Consider the following 27,686-nt stretch of genomic DNA (forward strand, 5'->3'; position numbering starts at 1 on the left):
GACTGAGACGCCTGATCTATTTCTAGAACTGACTGTTTGGTTTCTATGTGCTTGAGAGATGGTATTTACATCAATGGATCTCCTCTAATATTCTCGTGAGAGCATCATGACAACAATAAAAGATACACACATACTCACTTTAACATCACAGAAGTCACAGTCAAACAGTTGTTCCTGAAAAATCCTTGAGGAAATCATGTTTTTGGGCAGAATAAGTGTGAATGCTCACCTCATCAATGGTGTGGTAATTGGAAAAGTCGAAGCTGTCGGTATTGAAGAACTCAGCGGAACGAGCAGCAGAGTCCATCTCCTGCTGCTCCTCATCCAGCATCGCCTGCACAGAAGAGACGTCGCGTACAGTCAGTCACAGATCAATAACAGTGAGTAATAACCTGCTGAGTTTCTACAATCTGGGACAAATAGGTTTTTGATCTGACTCATTCTGGTGTAGAAAACTGAACCTAACATTCTGGAACCCACAATGCAACACTGCTGAGATGTAACAACTCATAACTTTTGCCAAAGTAACTCAATCATCTTGATGTTGGCGCTGATTGTACCTGCAGGTCTTCGATCATGACGGAGTACCCGATCTCATATGTCTCCAGGTAGAGCTTCACAGACTGCAGGCTGTGGGCGGGGACTCTGATGTCCACAGGAGTGTCCACATTGCTCACATCCCTCCAGAAATCCAGCTGAAATAATACACATAGATCAGTGAACAAACAATAACACCAGTCAGAATATGAAGTCATTTTGAATTTGATGATTGACCTCAAACTCCGTAAACTGCTCCAGGCTCTTGATCAGAGGCAGCTGGGTGACATCCTTTGCGACGATACGAAGCACCTGATGTCTGCAAAAATACAACCACATTGTTTCATTCCAATCATCTTCAACCATTCAGCTGAAAGAGAAAGTTTCATCTGAAGCAGAGAGCCAAACTAAGTTTAGTTCATCCTCAAACCTCAAGATTCAAAAACAGTTTTTTCCCCACTGCCATGTCCCTGTTAAATAACTGACCTGTTGCACCAACTTGCACTGCTGACCGATAGCACCATTGTACAGGAAGCTTTTAGTTTATCCTTTAGTAAGTATGTTTAGTAAAGTTAAAGCAACACTAAGGAACTTTCAGTTTTCATTGATTTTGGCGGCGCCAGTGGACAAAGCGGTAGTGTTTTGCCTGGAGGAATACTACAGTTCCCATGAGGACTAGCGCATGGCGTCGTAAATTGCTGCTCCCGGTGGCGTGCTGTTGGACTGAACTCGCCTTCATGTGTTTCCACTGGCTGTGTGAAGGATGGATAGCGACGAGGTCATGAATCTAAATTAATCTAATGGTGGCTAAACAATGTTATATCGTGATGTGACGCATGCCGTAAAGCAGTCCGCACATTTGGAGCTTTTTAGTGTGCAGGGTTCCTACCACCCTCCTCACAGTTGCTTAGTCCAAGTGAAAGCAATACTGACGCCCTCAGCCCGTGACAGAGGGTCATTCAACTAGTGTTAATTCGAAGTATCGTCACAAAAGATATTAAAAGGTTTTATTAAGGTTGAAAAGTTCCTTAGTGTAGGTTTAAGTTTGTCTAGTAAGGTTTGTTTAGTAAAGTTTAGTTAGTCTTGTATGTTTAGTTAAGTTAAGCATGTACATACTTACACATACTCGCACTTATTCTTCTTTTCTCCACTATTTAAGTGTACATAGAGAGTTCTGTTGTCTTTAATTTTTTTATTAAATAATGCCACTATGTGGCTGCTTTTACTTCGTTCCTGTGAAGCGATACCACCTGCTGGAAACAAATTCCTTGTATGTCTTGAACGTACTTGGCAAATAAAGTCTGATTCTGATTCTGATGATGAAAAGACTTAAGGTACTCAGGACGAGTCTCCTCCACCCCTGGTGCCTTGCCACTGAGGAGCTTCCAAGGCACCTTGGTGACTTTAGCTCAGTGATGGAAGAGTCCACCTCTCGTCCACCTGTGAGACCTCAGCTCTGCTTCCTCCATGGGAAACGTGGCAGGGGGATTCAGGAAATCCTCAAACTATTCCTTCCACCATCTGATAATATCCCCAGTTGAGGTCAGCAGCTCCCTTCCTCCACTGTTTACAGTGTTGGTGGAAACCTGCTTTCCCCTCCCGATGCGTTGGACGGTTTGCCAGAAATTATTCGAGGCCGACCGGTAGTCCTCCTCCATGGCCTCCTGAATCCCAGACCCCAGTTTTTGCCTCCACAACCACTCGGGCTCCAGTTTGCTTGGTCTGCCATCACCACTGAACCGCTTCAGGAGTCCCACGAGCCAACAAGACTCGCTGGACCCCTTTTTCATCCCTGTCTTCCAGTGTCCACCATCGGGTTCAGGACTTGGTGCCTCTAAATTGGTCCAAGTTAGAAACTGACATGAGTATGGCAAATGTAGAGGATGGTTATGCTTAGGTTATGAAGGTTATGCTTTCAAGAAAGATTACGTTTTGAAGATCGATCTTTATTTTTCTTTACAGAACATTTAAATAGGTTACGATAAAAATAGTTCCAAAAACAATTCTGATTTCTGCAGTTCAGAAATGCATAGTTTTCTATCAAGTGCATGGAAGTACAGTGACAAAAAATTGTGTGCTAAATAAATTCATCCGTGAGGAAACATCTGAAAACTGTCAAAGTAATAGACAATTCAAACATTTACATTAAACAGTGTGTAGCTGGTCTGAAAGGTGTAGTTTGTGGTTTTTTGAGTAGTTGAGGAGATGCATTGCTGGTATTCTCCTGGCCTTTCCCCTTTATGAATGTGAGAGAACCTTCAGCAGCCACAAAACTATTTTCTGCTTTCTAAGCATCTACAGAATTATTAATTGGTCACTGTGAGTGTTGATCAGTTACACATCTATAACATTTAGTTGACAAGTATTGGTCAAAATAACTGAAATCAAAACTAGAAATTGGACATCATGGATGAACCACTGGAGTTGAGTTAATCTTTCCATCATACTTCAGGTTATATTGTTGGTCCAAAAGCTAGAGGATAGGATCCAATCACAGCCCCCCCCCCCCCCCCCCCCCCCCCCCCCCCCCCCACATGGCCCACTTACCCCTCAAATGTGTCTTTGGCAAGAACAGCCACGAACAGTGCGACGAATGCGAGCAGACCCTTCATGGTGACCAAAAGTGTGAGCCTGGGAGGAAGGAGGTCGGCTTTATAGCCCAGAGGTTCCCGTATCCATCAGTTCAACCTTGGTCGGAAGTGATAGAGGCGTGAAGCCAGCTGCTCTCCTTCCCACACCGTCTGAAGACACCACACCACAAGTTACATCATGTTTTCATCAGAGCGTACGTCCATGTGATTTTCCCGAACAAAGAGAACATGTTCAATGATGAGTTCACAGAGGCCTTTTGGATTTTGATCATCAATTCAAATTTTCATTGTTAAGCTGAATGTTTCATTACTTCATCTGTTGACCCAGAGAATCTTAGTATATTAAATAGTACAAATTAAACCAGCACCTTAACAGTGTTGGGATTTAAGTTTGGTCAGTGGGAGTAAATTACTGAAGTAATAGATTAACAAAAGTAATAAATCACTGGATAAATTTATGGATAAATGTAATTATTAATTGGAGAAAGTTGTCATTAACTGATTAATAACTTCAGATCACTAGCAGTGGATTACTGAAGCAATATTTTTACCACTGTGTGATAGATTAAAGTATGGCAGTAATTTATGTGGAGTTAAATTAAAAATTTAAATAAATTGTCATTTACCAATGAGCAATTGCAATTCTAAGCTAGCCTGGGAATTCCCATCCTGCCTGCACCCTCATTTCATTTCGATTTGCAGGGCAGTCTGGTGACCAAGAGGAGAATTTGTCCCTAAGTCCGGGACCCAATCACAGGACGGGGAGGGACAGTTAGACGATGACGCGCACTAAGCGACTGCGCATGCACACACACACACAAACATATATGTGGAGTGTGCATAAACGGGGCCCACTTTCCCTCATGTTTACTTTACACAAACGGCAATAATCGTCTGGCGCCATTGCGAAAGAAGTAAACACAGCAATGCTTCTTCTTCTTCCTGGTTTTGCTGTCGCTCTGCAGTTACGTCAGCGGCCAGAACTGACGCGATTGGCTCTGGGTTCCAACAGCCCCAGACTGACAGACATGCGCAGCGCCCAATCAACAGAGAAAGTGAACAAGTGGTTCTGAGCCTGAATCTCACTTGTGATTCAGGCGGCGTTATCCAGCCTAATTCTAAGCAGTAAATTATAGGATTGTTGGGGTTCATGTTTGTTAGTGTTAAGTTACTAAGGAAGGATTACAAAGGTAAGTGATCACTTGGAGTAAGTTAATGAAATTATGAATTTGAGTAAACTGTCAATTACTCATTAATAATTACCGTTCATTAATTGTGAGTCACAATAACAATTTCAAGGGTAATAAATTGTTTAAAGTGAAACACAAAAGTAACTCATCCAAAATCGGAATAAATTGTTGTTTATTCATTACTAATGCCACTTTGTGAATGAGTAAATCACAGAGCAGTTTAATCATTAAATTGTGGAGGTCACAGAAAGAAGAGGCAGATGAGGGAGTAGGATCGAGTGAGGTTTATTCTACACACCAGTGACAGCTGTCATCCCAGGAAGCACCAGTGACAGGTTACTTCTGCCTTTTTAAACCCCACTGTCAGTGCACCACACCTCCCTATACGTCACCAAGCCCCGCCCCTTCTAATGTGAGGATTCCCTAATCCACAGACACCACACAATCACTGATTAATGAGGTCTCATTGATCAACCAACAGTGGCACTAATGACTAATTTATTGCATACTGAATAAATAACAGAAAACGAGTTGTGAGAAATTTTGAATTATGGAATAAATCAATTTGTGATTGATGAATTAATAATTCAGGGGCATCACCTTGAAATCAAGGCTAATTACCAAACCACAGTCTCAAACACTGAAAAAAATCATCTTCAAACTTGTCAATCTTCAGAATAAACAACTGTTTAAATGATCATAGAAGAGTGAGATCAGCACTGAGCTGTTACAACCATAAACTTGTCACAAATATTCCAAAAATTACCATGAATCATCCAGTTCAGTTAATGAGCTTTTAAATTTCTGTTTGTAATTCACACATCTCAGAACATATTTAAACCATGCATGAACCATCAGCCTTTGTGTTGTGTATGTGTTTGTGTGACCTCTGGAGGATTGTTGCATGTGGCTGTGTGGAGTGTGTGCGTTCCTGCTTATGGATATGGCAGTCTGTGCGCATGCGTATCAGGAACCCGGGCACTTTTAAAAACCTGAAAGTTCATTGAGAGAGACATTAGAAGAGAAATAAGAGAGAAAATTAAAGGAATACTCCGAAGATTTTGGACCCATGCCCTATCCCTATCATTTACAAAGTGAGATAAGCTCATAAATACCATTTTTGTGTCCATTCGTCCAGTGGCTGGATCCCAGCTGTTAGCATCATCGTTAGCTTAGCTCAGCTGCTGGAGGTGAAGAGGAGACAGAGCTGGACTGACGAAAGTGGACAAAATACTCCTTCCAGTGGTCCAGGGGACGGCGTATTACCACGTGAAGTAAATCTGAATGGTTATGAAACATTTTAAAAGACGTGTTTTCTTTAAATCCATTAAAATAACGTTTTGATACACACAAACCTGTGCATGTGCAGAGCTCCGCGGAAGGATATACCGGAGCACAGCAGTAGACTAAGCCGCTGTGCGCCGGTATATCCTTTCACGGAGCACTATGCTTGAGGTGCCCGCGAGAGGTGTCCCTTATTTCAATCTCTGGGAGTTGGCAACCCTAGCGGACAAGCGGACATGTGAAGCAAGGGCCAGGCTTAACTCATGGGGAGGTATTAAAATTCTCTGGAAAGTGATAAAATCTACTTCTGGAGCTGCAACCACAGAAGACTTACCGACCTATATTATTGATGAAAAACACATAGGCTAATAACTTAAAAAGCAGCCATTCTTAGTCATTTTAATGAACACTTTGTTTCTTTATTTTTGTGATCAAATATTTTATTTGATTAGAAAAAAACTGCATATATGGTCACAAAATGCCCAAGGCACAGAACACACCAATGAACATAGTGCAAATATGGACAAACAACGAGTGAAAAAAACAAACAAACAAAAAAAAAAAACACAAACAAACATGGATATAGGATGTAGGAAGGGGGAAGACATAAAACACACAGGACAAACAAACACAAGGACAGACAACTAGTTGACACATCCGGTGAGGTACAGGCATGAATGATGAAGAACATCTTTGAGTCAGGGTAGAGGAGAGTTAGAGCGAAAGCAACATTCGTTTCAAGGTTTCAGCGATCCCAAGCCAAGAGTCCAAAGTTTTCCTCTTCGAGGTCCAATAATACGAGCGGTTGAGAGTTCCGTGTATACAACGTCCAGAAAGGAAAGAGTCCAGGTGTGGATAGAGAGGTCATGAGGAGATTTCCAGCGAGTTGCCACCATTTTCCTTGAAGCTTTGAGTCCAGCATAAATAACACGCTTTAAAGGGGAACGGTCGTTTTTACAATCTGGACCTTATTTCACATTCATAACAACAACATTTACTCACCCGTTTGACTTTCGTGTGATTTGCAGTTGGTTCGGAGATAATTAGATACTCACATATCCATATAACGGCAGCGGGCGGGGCACCGACATGCAGCCATTACAGACGCTCTTTTCTCTTATGTTTGTTGTGGTGTGGTAGATACATGTAAATTTATTAAGTCAGCATCACTTAGCGCTATTGGGAAGTCTGTAAACCGTCTAGATTGAGCAACTCTCCGGGAGCTCTGAAGTGATGATGTCATCACACTGCGCCGTGGCGCACTGTGTTTGTTTACATGGGAGTAGCGTCTCTGCTCTGCAGTCAGACCACGGCATCTCCATCGGCTTTTTTAGGCAGTCAGAGTTTATTTTCAGCTGGTTGTAACTTTGGTACAATGGTCCGAGTGTGCATATATCCTGGCTGTGAAAGTAAAATGACCAGCTGGACGTCACTGAGCTCACAGGCTCCCACTTCGTGACCGGGATTTATTGAAGCTATGGCTAATAGCGCTCAACATGGACTCCAGCATCAAAGTTCAAACTTTTCAACGTTTAGATTATCGGGTGTGTAGTGCCCACTTCACATCTGAGGACTTCTTCCCAGTTCAGGAAAGAAATGAAGGCCAGAAGATCCAGAGAATGAACCTCAAAAACAATGCCATTCCAGCGGCTGCAGGAGGAGAACAGGTCGAGGTAACGTGATGCTAAGGCTATTCATTTTTTTCTTTACTAATGTCTAGAGCTGGTTAGAGTGTTATAAACTTGTTCCTACTCCTTTTGAGCAACAGTGTACAGAATATTTTACTGTTTATGTACAACTCTTGTCATTGACAGATATACTTGTATCATCCTTTGTTGTTGCTCAAATGAACTAAACAGTAAACATCCCAGCCTCTGGACATTAGTAAAGAAAAAAATGAATAGCATAGCTTCATGTTACCTCGACCTGCTCTCCTCCTGCAGCCGCTGGAATGGCATTCTTTTTGAGGTTCATTCTCTGGATCTTCTGGCCTTCATTTCTTTCCTGAACTGGGAAGAAGTCCACAGATGTGAAGTGGGCACTACACACCCGATAATCCAAAACGTCGAAAAGTTTGAACTTTGATGCTGGGGTCCATGTTGAGCGCTATTAGCCATAGCTTCAATAAATCCCGTCACGAAGTGGGAGCCTGTGAGCTCAATGACGTCCAGCTGGTCATTTTACTTTCACAACCAGGATATATGCACACTGGAACCATTGTACCAAAGTTACAACCAGCTGAAAATAAACTCTGACTGCCTAAAAAAGCCGATGGAGATGCCGTGGTCTGACTGCAGAGCAGAGACGCTACTCCCATGTAAACAAACAGAGTGAATGTGCGACAGGGCGCAGTGTGATGACATCATCACTTCAGAGTTCCCGGAGAGTTGCTCAATCTAGCCGGTTTACAGACTTCCCAATAGCGTTAAGTGATGCCGACTTAACAAATTTACATGTATCTACCACACCACAGCAAACATAAGAGAAAAGAGCGTCTGTAATGGCTGCATTTCGGTGCCCCGCCCGCTGCCGTTATATGGATATGGGAGCATCTAATTATCTCCGAACCAACTGCAAATCACACGAAAGTCAAACGGGTGAGTAAATGTTGTTGTTATGAATGTGAAATAAGGTCCAGATTGTAAAAACGACCATTCCCCTTTAATGCTTTAGAAACATGGAGAGTAGATAAATTAATTAAAATCAAAACAGGTACATTGACTGGCATAGAGACATTGACGAAAGTGGACAGATTGGATGCCACACCGCTCCAAAACTGGGACACAGGAGGACAATCCCAGAACATATGATAGAAAGTGCCTAGGGCCTGAGATGAAAAGAGGGTACATAAAGGGTTGTTAATGATTGTCATGTGATGCATTTTCACAGGGTTGAGTTATGTTCTATGGGCAAAATTAAAGTGGATCTGTTTGTGGTCTGGATTACGTGACGCTTCTTTGATATTCGGCCACACATCGTGCCAATCAAACTCACTGCTCAGATCTGGGTAGTCTGGGTAGACCAGGACGCCTAGGTGTTATTAGGTACTGGTAAAGACGAGACACCATGCCCTTAGTACCAGACTGGGGCGCATACAATTCTCACAATGGATGGGTGGCCAAGGGACTCTGCCATGGGACGCCATGAGCCTTGAGTGCTGATCTTAATTGAAGATAGAAGAAAAAGGATGAACGCGGTAGGCTAAAAGCACCCTGCAGGTCAGCAAAAGATAGCAAACCAGCTTCATTAAATATATCTCTCAAATAATGAATCCCTCTTTGTTCCCACTGAGATGATGTAATGGACCTCCTGCCAATCAAAAGTGATTTATTGTTGAATATTGGGGAGAGAGCATGCCAAACACAAGAAATATGTAAACATTTCTCTGCCGCTTTCCAAACGTCTATCGGGAGATAATAGGACCAAAGCGCAATTGACATTGTTTATGAGGAATGTTGGCAAAGAGAACATCTTGTAATGACCATGGCTCTATTTCAGCAATTTCCAAGGCCCGCCATGAAGATGTTATGTCAGAATCAAACTAGATGAGAACAGGCCTTAACACAAAGGACCAAAAATAGAGTTTAAAATCTGGGACTGACAGGCCGCCATCCTCCTTTCTCCTTTGCAACGTAGTCATTTTAAGCCGCGGTCCCTTGCCTTTCCAGATAAATCTAGAAACCGCTGAATGTAGTTTAGCCCAATAACCAGCAGGAGGAGACAAAGAAAGCATAGAGATCACAAAGTTTATTCTAGGCAAAATGTTCATTTTGACCACAGAGATACGAGCTTGCAGCGACATACGGAGGAGCGTCCATTTATCCATGTCTTTCAACACATTGCTCTGAGTGGCTAAATAATTGTGTTTGACAGTCTGATTTAAGGAAGAAAAGATCTCGATGCTTAGATATTTAAAATTATCAACAACTGGAATGTCCACAGCGATGGTTGACTTAGTAGCAGGTTCATTTAAATGAAGCAGGGCTGATTGTTTCCAATTAATTCGAAAACCTGACATTTTGCCGTATTCTTCACATATAGATAGCAGATGAGGAACAGATCGGGAGGGGTTTTCCAGAAAGACCAATATGTCATCCACAAATAACGAGATGTGATGCTGCGTGTTGCAGATAGATATAGGAAAGACCACATTAGAACAGCGGATAGCCTGAGCCAGGGGCCCCATAGAGAGGACAAACAGGGCAGGACTCAGGGGGCAGCCTTAGCGTGAAGATCTGGTTATGGGGAATAAAGAAGAGAGGGTGCGTCCAGTTAGGACTCGGGCTGATGGGTTAGAGTATAAAACTTCAATCATTCCAATGAAATAGTCACCTTAAGCCCATAACTTCTAAGACTGACCAAAGAAAGGACCACTCAAGTCTATCAAAAGCTTTCATGGCGTCTAAAGACAGAAGTGACATTGGTGTCTTGCTGCCCTCTGCAGCATCCATGACGTGTAAGAGACGTCTAGCGTTGTCTGATGCCATTCTTGTTTTAATAAAACCTGATTGATCTGGTTGGACTAACTTAGACATGTAGGATTCCAATCGGCGAGCTAGAAGTTTTGCAAAGATTTTCAGATCTGAATTGAGGAGGCTTAAAGGAATAGCTTGAGCAATTTGAGGGATCTTTATCCTTTTTTAGAAGCAAAGAAATAAGAGCTGTATTAACATCCCTTGAGAGTTCACCCTCCTTAATAGAGAAAACAATCATGTCAAGCAGAAAGGGACCTAGTTGATCTCAAAAAGTCGCAAAGAATTCAGGGGGGACCCCGTCCAAGCCTGGAGATTTCCCTCTCTGCATAGACAGAGCTGCCAACCTTAGTTCCTCCATGGAGATCAATTTGTCTAAGTCAGCCGATTCTTCCACTGATAACTGAGGTAGATTTAAATGATTCAGCCAATTATTGCAGTGGCTTTTATCTAAGAAGACTTCAGAGTCATATACACACTAAAAAATGTTGAGTTATGTTGGTAACCCAATTTATGTGTTGCTCGTGTTGAGTTAAATTTTTGGATTATTTCTATAAAGAGTAACCCATTTTCTGGGTTATAGGGCTATTATTTTAACCCAATTTCTGGGTTTTCAAGGTTATGCACCATTTTTGGGTTGTTTTTCAGAGGATAACTCATTTTTGGGTATAAGTATATTTTTAATAAAGGAATAAAAATAATTCTGATAAGTAGTTGGGAAGTAGGACGAACCAGCAGCAAATGTATTTATTACTGTTGTTGTTGGGGCGACAGTAGTGCAGTTGGTAGAGCAGGTCATCTCATAACCTGAGTATGGTGTGAAAGGGTGATGTGATATTGCAGTGTGAAGCGCTTTGGGCTCTGTCATGCAGGGTAAAAAGCGCTATACAAGTGTAGTCCATTTACCATTTACCATAACCAGAATGTAGGTGGTTCGATTCCCGCTCCCGCAGGTGTAAAACTGTTGTTGTGTCCTTGGGCAAGACACTTCACTCACCTTGCCTCAGTGTGAAAGCAGTGTGAGAGTGGATGAATGAATAATGCAGTGTAAAGCATCTTTGAGTGTCCAGAAAAGCACTATAAAAAAACCAAGGCATTATTATTATTACAATTATTTTAACCCAACTATTGGGGGCGCTAAATTGCGCAACCCAATAGTTGGGTGAGGAATAACCCAACATTGTTGTTAGCATAACCCAACTTTTGGGTTAAATAATTCAACCGTAGGCGGCGGCTGTGGTTCAGTGGGGAGAGCAGTCGTCCCACAATCAGGAGGTTGTGAGTTTGACTCCCATCTCCCCCCTGTCTGCATGTCAAAGTGTCCTTGGGGAAGACACTGAACCCTGAAATGCCCCAACTGTTGTACGTTGCTTTGGACAAAAGCGTCCGCTAAATGAAATTGTAGAACCCTAAAATTGGGTTATTTTTTAACCCAACTGTTTTTAGTGTGTAGGCTCGAGTAAAAGTTCTGAAAGGTTTGATTAATCTCTTTAGGATCAGTCCTGATTGCGCCATCTGTGGCTTTAATGGCCGGTATATCTGCAAATTGGTCGCTAGCCCTGATACTCATGGCAAGTAGATGACTGGATCTAGAACCATTGAAATAATAGCGTTGTCATGTTCTGTGGATCAATAATTCCGATTCCTGTTTCCTAATATTTGATATTTCCTTTTTAACCAAGGCTCATTCCAAAGCTATTTGGTCAGAGTAATTAGCTTGCAGTAATGAGTCTAGCTTGTTAAATTCAGCTTCAAGATTTTGCAGTTGAAGAGATTTAGCCTTAATTTTATTAGAACAATAGAGAATGGCATTACTCCTAATAAAGTCTTTTATTGGATCCCACAATATCCTCGGATCTTGTACCGCGAGCCCACATTAATTTCTGCAAATGCCTTAAATTCATTGATGAACTGTATAATGTAAGATTCGTCATTCAGCAGAGAGGTATTGAAACACCACCTAACAGCTCGTTGGGACAAACTCCCAAGAGTGGCCGAACAAAGGACACCTTTATGGTCAGATAGCGCCACTGGAAGTAGGATAGATTCCTCAATAGAATGGAACAGGTGAGGAGATGCAAATTAAAAAATCAATCCTAGAAAAGCATTTGTGTCTGCCTGAGAAAAAAGAGTAATCTCTGCAAGTGGGATTGACTACACGCCAAATATCTAGAAGCCCCAGGCTGTTGGCCCATGAGTTCCAGGCTGCTGTGGCCTGTGATTGGTCTCCTGAGGCCCCCGCTCCCGATCTATCCACCATAGGATCCCATACGGCATTAAAATCTGCACCAACAATAAAAGAGCAGTCTGTCAGGTCTAGCATTTGACCAGTAAGAGTGTTAAAGAAGCCTGCTTCAAAGACATTAGGTGCATAAGCTGAAACCAACGGGGGGGGGGGGGGGGGGGGGGGAACGAACAACAGGGGAAAAACATGAGCCATAAGGCTAACATATAGGCAGTAGGTCGTGGCCAAGATTGGATACGGCGCAGCAATAAGGAAACGCCAGCCCAGACTTAGAAGGCTAAAATAGGTCTTATAGTAGTGAACTTAAATTATATCTATTCGTAGGAACTTCACTGAGCAATTACAACTGGATTATTTATACAGTGACAAGTTTCATATAGTAATACAAACTCAATAGCACCAGAGTAGTGATCTATCGGAATTAAAAAATAAGAAGATTGCTACTTGTAACAGGCAGCTGAGGCAAAATAATTCAGAAAACTGATTAGAAGGTGAAATACCTGGGGACTCAACCAGCAACAGTTGTGCTGAATCGGGAAACACGGAACAAACCGAAAGCCAGAAGACAACGTTCATCAAGAAAGTACTTTAGACCTGTCCGACATCGCCCGGTGCAGTGTCCAGGGCTTCAACCATCGCTGGTGCAGTACGCCGAGGGGAAGAGTGGGGGGAGGGATGGGGGGAACGATGAGTAGAGGCACGGTCCACGTACACCTCAGCATCCTTAGCAGATGTGAAGGTTCTATACTGGGATCCGGCTTTAATTTTCAGCGTCGCCGGGTAGAGCAGGAAGAAATCCAGACCTTTGTTGCGGGCTGTATTTATGACTTGGTGAAAGGCTTGACGTCGCTTCACCGTATAGCTGCTGTAGTCCGGGAAGAAGCGGATTTTACATCCCTCGATGATGGGAGGATTCTTCCGTGCAGCCTGGAGGATGGTTTGTCTGGTTGTGTACCGGAGTACATTAAAGATTAACGTGCGGTTGGTCGCAGCGTTGCTCCTTCCGGTCCCGCTGTAGACTGGGTGGGCTCTCATTATCTCGATTTGGATATCAGCCAGCTCGGGGCAAGTATTGGATAGCATTAGAGCCCTCCAAGCCCTCCTTCAAGCCGATACATCTGAGGTTGCACCTGCGATTTCTGTCCTCCATATCGGCTAGCTTCATCTCCATATAACCCGGCCATGGTCGTCGAGCGTATCGGAGTTGCTTTCTTCATTGTGACTTTCAGGGTGCTCACCTCCGACGTGGTGGAGCTAAGGCTCGTGGTTATCGATGCTAGCTGTTCGTGGATGGCAGCTAGCTTTTTCTCGTTGTCAATAGCAGCCTGTTGAATTTTGGCTAGCTGCGGCTCCAGGTAGCTTCGCTGTTTCTCCAGCAAAACTTCCGCGATGGTGTCGATATCATGACGCTGAATCTTGTTCTTGCTTGCCATTATGCCTTGAATGATGTTAAAAAGCATAAAGTGACAGAATAAACTGTGTAAGACTGTAAAAAAACAATTATTTGGCAGAACTGTGCTGGGAGCTGCATACCTAAGCTGCCATCTCTGTCCAGTTGGTCACGCGACACCGAACACTTTGTTTCTTCTGGGCACTTATTCAAGTCCCTTCATCACCAGCTGTGTGATGGGGACACTGTCACCACCTCTATCAACCTCGGAGACTCAGCCCTTCCACTTTATTCCCCATGTGACAGAGGTTCGTAGGGCTCTGAAAAATATTGACACAAGCAAATCTGCAGGTCCAGATAAGCTTGACCCTGTCTTTCTTAAGGTTGCAGCTGACAATTTTGTTGAACCAGTAACTTACATTTTCGACCTGCCTCTGTCTAATAATGAAATTCCCAAAGTGTGGAAATCTGCATTTGTTCGTCCTCTCCTTAAAGGAGGTGACCCATTAGGTTTAAACAACTACAGGTCAATTTCTAAAGTATGTGTTCTGCCTAAAGTCTTGGAAAAACTTGTCAGCAACTTGGACTTTTTAGACCAAAATGATACGCTGAACCAAAACCAGTCACGGTTCAGAAAGCTACACAGTATAGCCACTGCTGCCACTAAAGTAGTGAACGACATTGCTTAGACCCCAGATGACAAAAACTACTGTGCAGCTGTATTTATCGGCCTGTCGAAAGCCATTGCCACAGTGGATCATGAGACACTTCTGAATGGGAGCCTTGATATTAGCTTGTGAAGCCAGGCTCTCAGACGGTTAAGAAATAATTCAATAGCCAGAACTCATTGTGCTAATTTTGCAGGGTCATGTTCTTCAACTCTTTCTGTAACAAAGGGCATCCCCTAAGGCTCAACATGAGTTGTTGTTTTTATTTTAATAACCTGTGTCAAGATGTATCAAACTGTATGACCCATCTATATGCTGATGATACGGTTCTTTACTGTGCGTCTCATTCATCGTCTGAAACATTTGATTTTCTTCAGTCTCGTTTTGATAAAATTCTGTCACATTTAACTCATCTGAAAATGGTGCTAAATGCTAGTAAATCCAAGCTAATGGTCTTCTCTGATGGTAAAGCATTACCTGTTGACCTTCCAAAAATCACCGTGGCTCAAGGGGCAGAATTTTTTTTCTAAAGTAATAATGTGTGAATGTATTTATTGATGGTTGGAACTGCCTGCTGCTGCCATGCCAGGTTCCACTTTGACAAGAGATTTTGTACCTCAATGAGGTTTTTTTACTTGGTTAAATAAAGGATATATAAACAGTTTTTTGATAAAGCTTGAAATTAATAATGCAATCTCACCTTCTTTCCTTATGCAGACAACCACATCTGAGTAAGAAGAACCTAAAAGTCTGAAACCCAACCTTTTCTTTTCCTCCACATGACTTTTACTGACTTGCTCGAAATGTCCTGACCCCACATTAAACCCACGGTCTCACTGTGTGACAATGAAAATGGCTGCAGAGCAGAAATCCTCATCACAACTCACTAATGCGACCTCCATCCGGGGGACATGTCCTGTGTGTAATCTGCTCCCAGCCGATAAGAAGCCCCAGTGAAGTGTGTTGTGGAAAACAGCTGCAGGATTCACAGCCTACAGCAGGTCTTGGTGCTGGGCCATGATTCATGTTCCTTTCAGTGAAGTACTGAGAACACCGACCCAAACAACAGTTTGAGCTCCAACAACGTCCTCATTCTGAAGGCCTCAGAACTTAGATTGTAACCAGGAAGACTTCTGCACAGAAGATGCTTGGAAATAGCATAATAGAATTACTCAATGATAGTTTCCTCATCTCAGATAATAAATTTAAACTAACCTCAGCAACAGTGGAGAGTCAACCACAACAACAACAACAACAAATGTCACGTCTCAGTAACTTGTCATGTGACCTTGAGCTTCAGTTCCAGCTTGATGCTGTTCAAATAAAGACTTGCTGAGAGCTGAATGGAGGCCCTCGGATCATCCAGGCTCTGGGTTCACAGTCACCAGCTGATCCAGAGGTTTTCTCCCCTGGATCATGGTCTGGAGAAAGAGCAGGTCTCTCCCTCTGAGGTCCCGCAGTGTGCAGCAGCTGTTCCCTGATGATGCCTCCTCCATGCTGCTGGAGCATTTTCCTCCATGTAGATAAATGAGGCCTGTGTTGTTCATTCAGGGGCTCAATGACTGGATTCATGATGCTCTCCAGGTAGTGTGGGCTGGACCCTGGACCATTCACCAAGTGCAGTGAAGCTCTGGATTGAGGAGACACACCCCCACCACACTGTAACCCCTCTCCTCCTTCATCATCTTGTTCCACAGACGTTTGTTCATCAGAGAGGGATGTGGACAAAGTCCCTTCCCCTGTCTTTCTGAGGCTCTTCCAGTGTCTCCGGATCTCTGTCCAACCTGCTGATGACACTCCGACTCTCTGAGCTCAGTGGAGTCTTCATCTGAGAACTTCCTGTTTGAAGCTTCAGTGTCGAGGTCCTGTTGTTCCTCTTCGGTGATGGGAAACTGAACATGATGACTGTTAACATACCAGTTTTAAATTAACCAGAATTAATCAAACATTTATTAGTGAGAGGAAGGAAGATGCTCTCTCATGTCACCTAAACACGATGGCTCTTTGGTGGTTAGCTTGCAGGTTTTAACAAACTCCTGCTTATTTCTTTCATGCTGATACTATATGCTGCTTCTCACTCCATCATTCTGTCTCAGTGGTCAAATTAGAAATAGTGTCGTTTTTATTCAACATTTGCGACTTGCAGCTGGAATGGAAATGAAGCCACAGAGAAGCCTTTGTTTTTTACGTGCTGGTTTATTAGTGTGGTGGTCAGGATGTGTGAGGAGCCACTGAGGGTGAAGATGATGAAGATGATCTCAGTGGTGAAGGTGGAGCTCCCCAGGTGACAGCACCTTGGACTGCGACACACACACTTTAGTACGGGTTGTTGTTCACGTGACTGAAGATGGTCAGCAGGGCCAGCCACGTCTCCTGGGCAGTGGGGAGGATCTGATTGGCTGGCAGGACGAAACCGTAGCGTCCGTTGTCTCTCAGCTCGAAGGTGTAGGAGTACTTGATGCCCTGGTCGTAGGACCAGTCACTGGTAACGCCGCTGGCCGGGTCTGAAGGAAGAGGTGAAGAGAAATGTGACCTGAGTGACTGCAGAGGACGCGTCTTAAAATTTACCCTGATGGAAAACACAAGTAGAGGAGGCTGCAGGGATGGGTGAAGGAGTCCTGCACTAAAATATGACTAAATTTAATTATAACCCTAAAATATTATTGATTGATGCTGTCATATTTGTCCTAAGAGATCTTGTATTTGACCGAATTAAAATGGATGGAACATTTTCATTGTTTAACTACGTCAACATTATGGAGACGAGATGGCTCTGAATGGGCGCTCCACCTCAGGACTTGTAGGAACACGCCTTAAGCTTTCACAAATGGGATCAAAGAAGACAATCAGTGTTGATTTTGTCTTTCCTTAAAAGAGTCTCTGACGTGAGAGTGAAACATGAGGACTCATATTTAACTGCCTGTCTTTGGTTAGTTTCCTGCAGAGACTCACAGATGGTGTCGATGGTGCTGCCATATGTGTAGGAAGTGCCGTACAGGGACTTCAGGTCATTGACGGCCTTCTCAGCCAGAGCATGCTGCAGAGACAGAGACATCATCATGAGAAGAAGTTTAGAGGAGATCCATAAATCTTAGTGCCATCTCTCAAGCACGTAGAAGGGTTTTTGAACATGCCAGCTCAGCCTTGTCCTTGGCAGGAGTATAGGTGTAGCCGTAGGGGTACAGGAGCATCTGAGAGTAGGAGTGGATGGAGAGGAAGGCCTTCAGGTTGCCATGAGACTGCACAAAGTCCACGATGGACTTGACCTCAGACTCGGAGTGAACGCTGGGTCCATAGTAAGTCTCAGAGCAGGGGTTACCACTGGAACCAGTACCTAAATGGCACACAGAGCAAAACGTCAATATTAATTCTTCATATAAGAATCTATGGATCATGTCAGTGTGGTTAAGTAGTGAGAAACCTGATAGATTTACTGAATGATTTATCAGACAGTCCTGTTTTTATTGGAATCTAAACGCAAAACAATTCAATGCAGAAAGATAGAATGGGTCTCAAGTAGCAAAACTACAGCTTGTATTGACTTCTGGCAGTAGTTTATGAGACTATAGGTGCCATGCCATTACACATTTCCAGCACTACTTCACTCAACTCAGTCTCAGTCTTTTTTTTTTTTTCCACTACAACAAAGTACGACCTCGGCGTAGATGGAGTCATCATAGTGAGGCTACCAAAAACTTCATTGACGTCATTTGTTCTGCAACACGTTGCGGGTCACTCTGTCTAAATCTTGTTGGATCCTCTCATTGGACACCAGAAGAAGTGTCTGCACCTCGCTGCTCCACTGGGTTGATTTCTGTACATCCATTTCTGAGTGTGATCATTCATTATTTGATTGCATTTCAAAACAATTTCTATAGGCGAGCTGCTCTCCTAATTCAGCTCGTGGCATTGCGTCCTGGCCAATCAGTGGAGCTCATCTGCCAACGTCACATTTTAGACTCAACTCAGTTAGCCTAGAACCACGGCTGAGTAGGTACTAATAAAGTACAAGGTTTTTTGACCCAACAATACATAATGAAAATGCTTAGAAACCAAATTTCTCGTTTGTCATTATTTTAACCTGAACATGTGAAACCCTCAGGCTTTATGCTGCTTTCAAGCCAGGATAGTCCAGGATTTGGTTCTCTTGGGGAGGCTGGGAGCTGAGAATTGTCACTTTCGTTTGGTTCGGCTCACTTTCAAAGTGCACTTTACAGAGCACACCAAATGCATGGACAACATCATGCAATTACAACAGTTGCTCTTTTGGGGGTGCTGTCACTCGAAAGGAACACGGACAAGACAGGCAAAAAAGACATCCGACTCATTTGATTGGTGTGGCCTGAAACTGGAAGTCCCGTCCTAGTAGCCAGTTGACAGCGAATCACAGACAATTGCAATTTATTGTCTTCTGAGCATCTATCACTGAGCACCTGCACTTCCCCAGGAGTCCACATTTTGACCACTGAACATGAAGGCTGTTCTAAACCGCATATTTACCTACTACTCATACTAACTTATTGAGTATGCAGAGCGTTTACACTTGCAGTATGCAATTTTGAGTTTGCGAGAAGCTCCCGGATGCATACTGCATTCGCCAGAAATGTTGAGTATACATCGAGTATACATCGTGTGTTTACTACTCATACTGAAATTACTCAAGATGCAACGCGACGGACAGCGGTTGCGCCAGACAGTGGTTGCGCCAGACAGAGCTTGCGCCGCCTGGCGGTCGGCGGGTGTGGGGGGTCGGGCGGCCTGGGCGGGGGGGCTTTACTCGTGATCTGGGTCTGGCCCCGGAGGGTGTGAGAAACTCTGCGCTCGCCGGCGGGCCCGCCGCTGGGGGTGGTGCGTTGCACCAGGGGGTCTGCCGCAGGACCTCCAGAACCGACTCGGTGCGACGCCCGGGGCGGGCCCGCTCCGTAGGACCGCTGGGTGAGACCGCGCGTGTCGGTCCAGCTGCCGAGCGGGTCGGCGGGGAGCCGGTCGGAGTGGCGGGGGCGGCTGGCGGTGTGATCCGCCGCCTGCCGTCAAAGCCCGACCGGGCCTGGAGGCTGGGCCGCTGGGTCGGGGGGACCGACTGCTGCGGCCACGGCGCTGGGCGCCGTGCCGGGCGGGGGCCCCCGTGGCGGGTCCGGGGTTCGTGTGTGCTCTGCTTCTCTCCTGCATCTCTGCTTCTCTGACACCTCCGTGCTGGAGCCGCTCACCGCGGCTGGCTTACATTTCGCCGAATTCGTCCAAACAAAATGATAAACGGCTGGTATTCGGACAAATAAACGACACACTCGGGCTCTAAACCACCACTTTGTTGCCTAATTTTAAAAAAAATCTCGATAAAGTTATACATTTGAAGAGTTTAGAGCTAAAGTGAAATCAGCTTTAGCAGGTCGATTTCGGCTCGGGGAGGAGTGCAATGCATTGTGGGTTATTATGTAGTATGCTATAGTGTAAATGCTTTGCAGTCTGATGGACTGAGTATGCAGTAGGTATGCAGTATGGACAGTATGGCTATGGCAGTATGTAGTAGGCAGTATGCGGTTTCGAACACAGCCGAAATTTAACCAACTTTAAGTCAGCAATGTCTTTTGTTTTCCTGGCTCTCGCCAGGTTCTGCCTCATTTTGGAGCCGATCAGAAAGGTGAGGTGAGATAATCGCTGTTCAGCTGTTAGGGAGAGAGCATATATAACAATGGCCCCAGCCATTGATGAAACGCTGCTCACTCTGGCCTTGCTCTGGCCCAGGAAATAAGTAAACTGTCACTAACTGAAAATATTCAACAAATTCTCCAACAAAGCCCGGAGACAAGAGACCCTGAACCACCGAGCAGCTGAAGTCCAACAAACAGCCTGGAATTCAAGAGGTCAGACTCTTTCAATATTTATTGGAACTTCACATTTTCACTTTAAAATTAAATAATTTGTCCATTTTGACATTGCCATGATGTTCCAAATTGATTTCACAGTGTCCAAATACTTATGGAACCAGGGTTGAAGAGTTTAACAACACAAGAAGACCTCACCTCTATAACCAGCATCCCAGTTCCTGTTGGGATCCACACCGACACAGCTGGAACCCTTGTTGGGCTTTCTGGTCTTACGCCACATACGGTTCTGTAAACATCACATCAGCTTTAGGTCATGACAGATCCACCAAAGCATCAACAAGTGTATGGCTGAAAGATGTTACAAGCAGACACTCACGCTTGTGTGGGTGTACACGAATCCATCAGGGTTGGTCACGATCTCCAGGAAGATGTCCATCTGGTTGAGGACGGCAGTGAGAGCGGGGTCACGGCCGTAGTCGGTCACAATCTAATGAGACAGAGGACACGTATGTTCAGACCTGCAGATCTTTGCTTCTGTGGGGACAGAATGAAAACAGGACTCTCAGAACACCTTCTTGGCGAACCAGAGACCGCTGGCGTGGGTGATCCACTCTCTGGAGTGGAGGCCGGTGTCGATCCAGATGGCGGGACGATTGCTTCCACCGGTGCTGAACTGAGATGGACGAAGGAAACAGAGCAGTGAGACCTCATTAACCACACATTCATGTTTCATTTTCTTTTTTGTGTACTGCTGAGTTCTTCCTACCTTGAGCACATTCAGGTCACGTCCCTCGTAACTCTGACCGATCACAATCTTGCTGACCAGGTTGGGATTCTCAGCCACCAGCTGGTCCTGGAAGCTGTAGATCTGAACCACAGAGAGTTTTGTTTCCAGCTTATTTTTTAGATGTTTTCACTTCTTTTCCCTAAGATATCGTCATAATTCATTCATGATTTTTTTATCTTTCATTTGGCCTGAAGGAAGCCAAAATTATTTTGGTGGACATTGAGTTATCGAGGAATAGGCACTCCCCAACGCTGTGCACCCGAGTGATCAGCCAACAGCCAGAGGTGATTTAAGCTTCTTTCTGTGTTTCTTTGAACTGTTGCACATTTCTGGTTCACAATTGTGATTCCCCTAATTTAGAAACTATCCGTCCCGTCCCTTGGAAGTGTCATATGTTCTCCTAATGTAGGGTGTCTGCATTTTTATGTCATTTTTCTGGCTCCTTTTATTGCTGATTATTTATAGAAAAAGAAACACATGCTGTATATTGTTGATTTCTAATAATTTAAAGGTGCATTAAGGAGTTTGCTCGTTTTATGCGAAACAGCGGCCCCTGCAGGCCTTGGGCGTAACTGCAGCTTAGTGAAACGCTCGTGTCTGTGGCTTGCGCCCATGTACGTGCACAGAAGAGGGGAACTCCTTCCTCGCTCTTTTAGTAGTGCTCAAGTAAAATTTAAGTTTCTTCTGCCTGGTGGGGTCTGTGCTGGAGTTGTGGCAGTGCGAGAAGCTGGTCTTTTCTTACTTTCTGGAAGATCCATTCTCAGTACTGCTCAGTTGTTGCTTGCTAAGCATGAGTAATGGCAGACAAAACGAAACTTAAGGATATCAGGCCAGCGGGAGCGCGCATTACGTCACATCATCTCAAATTCTCAGCAAAACAATTCTGGTGCCGGACCGGCACTGCAGCTTTCAAGTGACAATTTAGCGCTGTTAGAGGTACTAGCAATGAATATGTCAGGGCACATTGTACACATTATTGAATATTTGTAACATATTTATGGTGGAAAATAAGTATTTTTAAAGTTGAGAAACTCCTTAATGCACCTTTAAGGCTGGATCATGCTTTCTGCATCCAAATGCCCTCTCCTGACAGCGATCACGAAGATTCTTCCACTTCTGTTGGCAGGCCTTCTCATTCCTGTCGACAGACTTTGTTATCTCCATCCACGGATGGTTCATCATCTGGATGTCTTTGGGGTGTCAGTGCATCATATTTAATCACTAGGTAGTCTATACACTCATAATCAGGCAAAGAGTGAGTGGTGTCCCCGGTGAAAGACTGATAGTTTGTCATTTATTGGTGTACATCTTTACTCTTAAACAGAAATGTGCAAAGGCACAAAGAATCACTGGAATAAACTGAGTTCTCCTCTGTCTGTGGGCTGTGGTAATGGAGCACCTTGTTCTTGGCAAAACAGAGAAAATAAAATGTATTTCATCATGTCTGTACAATAGAAATTGTAATGCAACAATATTTGGACTGAAATGCAACTTTTAGAAATGGACATGTCCCAGATGGATGTGTCACAAACCGCAAGTCTTTTGAGGGCTTCCATGGTAATTGTTGGTATATTTTCGTATTCATGATTGTTTTATTTTAGATTTCATTATGGTTTCTCAGAATTTTCCAGTTTGGGATTAATAAAGTAAAGCTGTACTCTTCTTATGCTCTTGCACAAAGGGAATTTGCACTCCGATTTCAATGTACCATGCGAAACAATGACAACTGTTTCTTGCCCCGTGCGAATGCAATGAAAGAAACACAGACGTCAGGAGAAATTCAGAATTCCCCAGAGGTTCAAAGGTCCCGTGTGAATAGGACATAAGTGTGAATGCTCACCTCATCAATGGTGTGGTAATTGGAAAAGTCGAAGCTGTCGGTACTGAAGAACTCAGCGGAACGAGCAGCAGAGTCCAACTCCTGCTGCTCCTCATCCAGCATCGCCTGCACAGAAGAGTCATCATGTACAGTCGATCACAGATCAATAACACCGATTAATTACCTGCTTTGTTTCCACAATCTGGGACAAATATTTGAACTGATTCATTTTGGCGTAGAAAACTGAACCGAACATGCTGGAGCCTACAATGCAACACTGCTGTGATATAACCATTGATTGTAAATAAAAGATGGACGAGGGTTACGTGACGTCACCCATAGCGTTCTGAAAAGAAGTTTTGAGGGTTTGAGCAGGACGTCAACATATTGAATATTTGAAACTGGATGCAAATTTGATTGGTCATGCCTGTCACCTGACCACATCGCCTGGACAGAGGCGCTGTGATAAGGCGATTTATGCAAAACTTTAACTCATAAAATAAAATCAACAGATGGTTTTTATGAAAGTCAGAGTCTGGTCAAGACGACTCGGTTGTTGAAACTAGTGATAGAGGCCAAAACATGTTCTGAAAACAGGATTCTAATGTGTTTATTTGCACTTGGGCTCTTTTTGAAACCGCCATCATTGCCCCCTGCTGGAAAACAATCGGAATTACAACTTTTCTATAATTCCATGTTGGCTTCATTTTTCACCAGCATAGGTTGACGCTCGGATGTAACAACTCATAACTGTTGCCAAAGTAACTCAACCACTCAGAGATCAGGCTAACAGTCCATTAAGAGTCACATCTTCCCAGATTCTGATTGTACCTGCAAGTCTTCGATCATGACGGAGTACTCGATGTCATGTGTCTCCAGGTAGCGCTTAACATACTGCAGGCTGTGGGCGGGGACTCTGATGTCCACAGGAGTGTCCACATTGTTCACATACCTCCAGAAGTCCAGCTGAAAGAACACACATAGAACACTGAACAACGATAATACAATACAATAATAATACAATAATGTCAGTAAAAATATGGAGTCAAGTTTGAGTTTGATGTACTACCTCAAACTCCGTAAACTGCTCCAGTTCCTTGATCAGAGACAGCTGGGGGACATCCTTCGCAATGATACGAAGCACCTGATGTCTGCAAAAATACAACCACATTATATCACATTGTTTCAATCCAATCATCTTAAATCGTTCAACTGTATCATCTATAACAGGACCATTGAAATTCTACTATATTCACCTTTAATTTTGAACTTTGAAGTTTTTCTTCGTTGTGACACAGAGCATACGTGTTGAAAATGTCGATATTTTAACTATTTTGGGTGAGCTGTGAGAGAGGTCACATTTATAGAGGCGGGGTTGGTGACATAGTGGGAGTGAGGAGGTGTGGTGCGTGATGCAGGGGTTAAATAGGAGGAAATGTGAGCACAACAGGTTGGAATGTCTAGAATGACAGCTGTCAGTCTGTGTGTCAAGCCTCTGCCTTCACATATTACACAGCAAAACCAAACAATTCTTTTAGAAAAAGACTATATTCTCAACATAAAGCCAGTTTAAAACAAACCTGCAAAACAGTAAAATGTTGAAAAAATGTCTCTCACTGTTGAATTTTGCATGTTTTTACAAACCCACCCTGACATCGAGGCTAATGCTTGGTTACTAATTTTAATGACAGTGTCACCAATATCTCTGCTGGGGTCTCAGTGTTGTGTTCTTTCTGCTAATCTTAAGAAGGGGTGTGACGACATCTCGCGAGAATAAATCATAATGAGATTTCTCGTTTGGTGACAAGCTGTCTAGCGGCCACAGGGCAGAAGCCTGTCAGACCAGTGATCTGACCACTATGAGATATCCAAGCTTCTATTTGTGACCTGTGGGGGGCAGTAGTGTACCTTTGCTGCACGTATTCTGCCAGAAACTGACAAGAAGGAGAAGGAACTCCTCAGCTGGTGGCAGACATTGCATGCATAACCCAGCACAACACGAGCTGCGGAAGTGGCCATGGTGGCGGCCGTGGAGGCAGGGCGCGGTGGCAGTGGTGGTGGCGGTGGACCATGGAGGCAGTGACTGGCATCAGCACTGAAGATGGTCCTGCCACAAACGGCAATCGAGTGACAGCCAAGACACGGACAATATGGAAAAACCGAAACAAAGTAGTATTGAACACCTCGGCTAACAGGAACTCTATGCTTTCTGCACTGACAGCGGAGGATTTGGTTAAGACTTTACATTTACTCGTCTCGTCTCATCTCGTGAGGTGAGTGTCTCATCATACCCCTACTCTTAAGAAATTTCTTTGTTTTCTTTGAAATAAGTTACTTGGTGTTTTGGCGGGCTGCATTGAATCCTCTTGTTGGCCATTTTTGGACCACGGGTCTTACTGTTGGACATCCTTGTTGTAATAAAAGAGTTAAAATGATACATTACAGGTATTTGAATAAACTCTCTGGACGTTTTCCCTCTATAACAACGTTTTTGAAAATTCAAAACCAGTTAGTAAATGGAGAATTATCAGCAGATTGATTTTCCCAGAGACTATTTTAATTTTATGATGAAACAGAAATGAAATCTTTAAGCTACATTTTCCCATTCAATTTGCACTTTAATGGGGATGCATGCTTGTTTAAGACTAATAATGGAGGACTTTACTGAAACCTAACTTTCCCTAATACTGGCGAATGTATATTTCCACAATTTATTGAGCTGAGCCAAAAGACGAAGCTCTCAATTTATTGGTCAATCTATTTTCCTACCCTCAGCCCTGGGTCATGACCGAAAGGACAAGATCCCAGATACAAGTGGCTGAAATGATCTTCCTCCGTAGGGTTGCTGGGCGTTCCCTTCCAGAGAGGAGCTCAGTCACCAGGGAGGAGCTCGGAGTAGAGCTGCTAATCCTCCACATTGAGAGGAGCCAGCTGAGGAGGCTCAGGCATCTGTTTAGGATGCTTTCTGGATGCCTCCCTAGGGAGGTGTTCCTGCAATGTCCCACCGAGAGGAGACCCCAGAAGACCTAGGACATGCTTGTGAGACTATGGCTCTCTGCTAGCCTGGAAAAGCTTCAGGATCCTCTTTGAAGAACTGGAGAAAGAATCTGGGGACAGGGAAGTCTGGGTATCCGGGCCTGGATAAGCAGTTGATAATGGACGGATGAATGGATCTGCTTTTGGGTCCTTGTCAGTCCTGACAGGATCATCTGGCCAGAAATGGGCCAGTATTGACTCAGATCCTGTGTCAGCTGCACAGGTGGCACAGGAGCTCCGCCTCACCAACCTGGAGTCCTACCTGCTGGACTCTCTCTCCCATTATCACAGCAAAACCGAGAGCCTCAAATTTGGAGTCTACGCTGGATTTGAGGTTGCACCAGCTTCATGAACAAGTCAACATCCCTCCTGCCCTGAGCACTGCCCCTGCTGCCGGACCCTGGCCTACTCTGTTGTCACCCTGCAGCCTGCTGCCCTGTGCTCCCTGATGTACCTGTCTCATCCTGTCCAGTTCTCAGGACATTGGGACTGCAGATCAATTCTTAAACAATGTGAGTTGAACTTCAAGCTACAACCTGCTTCGTTGCCAGCGGACTGCTCCCGCATCACATACATCATCTCCCACCGGACTGGCTAGTCCGAGACGTGGGCCACCACCGAGTGGAGCTGGTACACACTTGTGTGCGTCTTGCGGCAAAGCTTCATGAAAGTAGACCACTTGACAATTCTGGACCTCCTTGATAATCGAGATGACCTGATCATAGTGGAACAAAAGACTTTTTGAATACCAAGAGGTACTCCTTGCCCCAAGCCTCCAACCCCTTCATCTCCCAGTCCCTTATGTGGGAATCCCTGTCCTTTCAGTTCATGCCCCCCTCTTCAGTGTCAGTCTCTGCCCCGTAATTCACCCTGTCACTCTGCCATTCAGCAGCTCCCAGGAGTTCGATGATGGTGACTGTGACGGCTACTTGGACTCTATATGTTCATTCCTCTCAGAGGTGTTTATTGAGCCATTCTTGTATTTCTGTATGTCTTTTCAATCATCCGAAGCAGCTGATGGGTACCGGCAGGCCAAGCGAACTGCAGCCCGAGCGGTTGTGGAGGCAAAAACTCGGGTCTGGGAGGAGTTCGGGGAGGCCATGGAGGAGGACTATCGGTCAGCCTCGAAGAAATTCTGGCAAACCGTCCGGCGCCTCAGGAGGGGAAAGCAGGTCTCCGCCAACACTGTTTACAGTGGAGGTGGGGAGCTGCTGACCTCAACTGGGGATATTGTTGGACGGTTTGCCAGAATTTCTTCGAGGCTGACCGATAGTCCTCCTCCATGGCCTCCCCGAACTCCTCCCAGACCCGAGTTTTTGCCTCCACAACCGCTCGGGCTGCAGTTCGCTTGGCGGTGGACGGTGGAAGGAATACTTTGAGGACCTCCTCAATCCCGTCGCCACGTCTTCCGTGGAGGAAGCAGAGGCTGAGGTCTCAGAGGTGGACTCGTCCATCACCCAAGCTGAAGTCACTGAGGTGGTTGGCAAGCTCCTCGGTGGCAAGGCACCGGGGGTGGACGAGATTCGGCCTCAGTACCTTAAGTCTCTGGATGTGCAGGGACTGTCTTGGTTGACACGTCTCTGCAACATCGAGTGGCGGTCGGGGACGGTGCCTCTGGATTGGCAGACCGGGGTGGTGGTCCCCCTGTTTAAAAAGGGGGACCGGAGGGTGTGCTCCAACTATAGGGGGATTACACTCCTCAGCCTCCCCGGGAAAGTCTATTCCAGGGAACTGGAGAGGAGGATCCGACCGATAGTCGAACCTCGGATCCAGCAGGAACAATGCGGTTTTCGTCCTGGTCGTGGAACAGTGGACCAGCTCTATACCCTCTATAGGGTGCTC

General features: G+C 44.6%; 1 protein-coding gene across 3 annotated transcripts in view; it reads right to left on the bottom strand.

Annotated features, from left to right (window-relative positions):
* Positions 1-27,686, bottom strand: part of LOC115391373 (carboxypeptidase A1-like) — a 57,950-nt gene that overhangs the window by 3,860 nt on the left and 26,404 nt on the right. The window contains exons 2-11 of one of the 3 annotated variants that reach the window (XM_030095596.1): positions 23,878-23,959; positions 23,640-23,774; positions 22,830-22,934; positions 20,969-21,070; positions 20,774-20,875; positions 20,579-20,689; positions 20,398-20,488; positions 17,512-17,711; positions 17,330-17,414; positions 16,694-16,881 (exon numbers count right to left, since the gene is read on the bottom strand). In XM_030095596.1, coding sequence (XP_029951456.1) covers positions 16,694-16,881; positions 17,330-17,414; positions 17,512-17,711; positions 20,398-20,488; positions 20,579-20,689; positions 20,774-20,875; positions 20,969-21,070; positions 22,830-22,934; positions 23,640-23,774; positions 23,878-23,959 — 1,201 coding nt within the window. Of the gene's footprint in view, positions 1-198; positions 335-560; positions 696-774; positions 857-3,084; positions 3,150-16,693; positions 16,882-17,329; positions 17,415-17,511; positions 17,712-20,397; positions 20,489-20,578; positions 20,690-20,773; positions 20,876-20,968; positions 21,071-22,829; positions 22,935-23,639; positions 23,775-23,877; positions 23,960-27,686 lie in introns of those variants that run through there. The other 2 variants (XM_030095594.1, XM_030095599.1) reach the window with 2 other exon arrangements.

The sequence above is a fragment of the Salarias fasciatus genome, chromosome 7 (assembly GCF_902148845.1).
Source record: "Salarias fasciatus chromosome 7, fSalaFa1.1, whole genome shotgun sequence".
Classification (NCBI taxonomy): Eukaryota; Metazoa; Chordata; class Actinopteri; order Blenniiformes; family Blenniidae; genus Salarias; species Salarias fasciatus.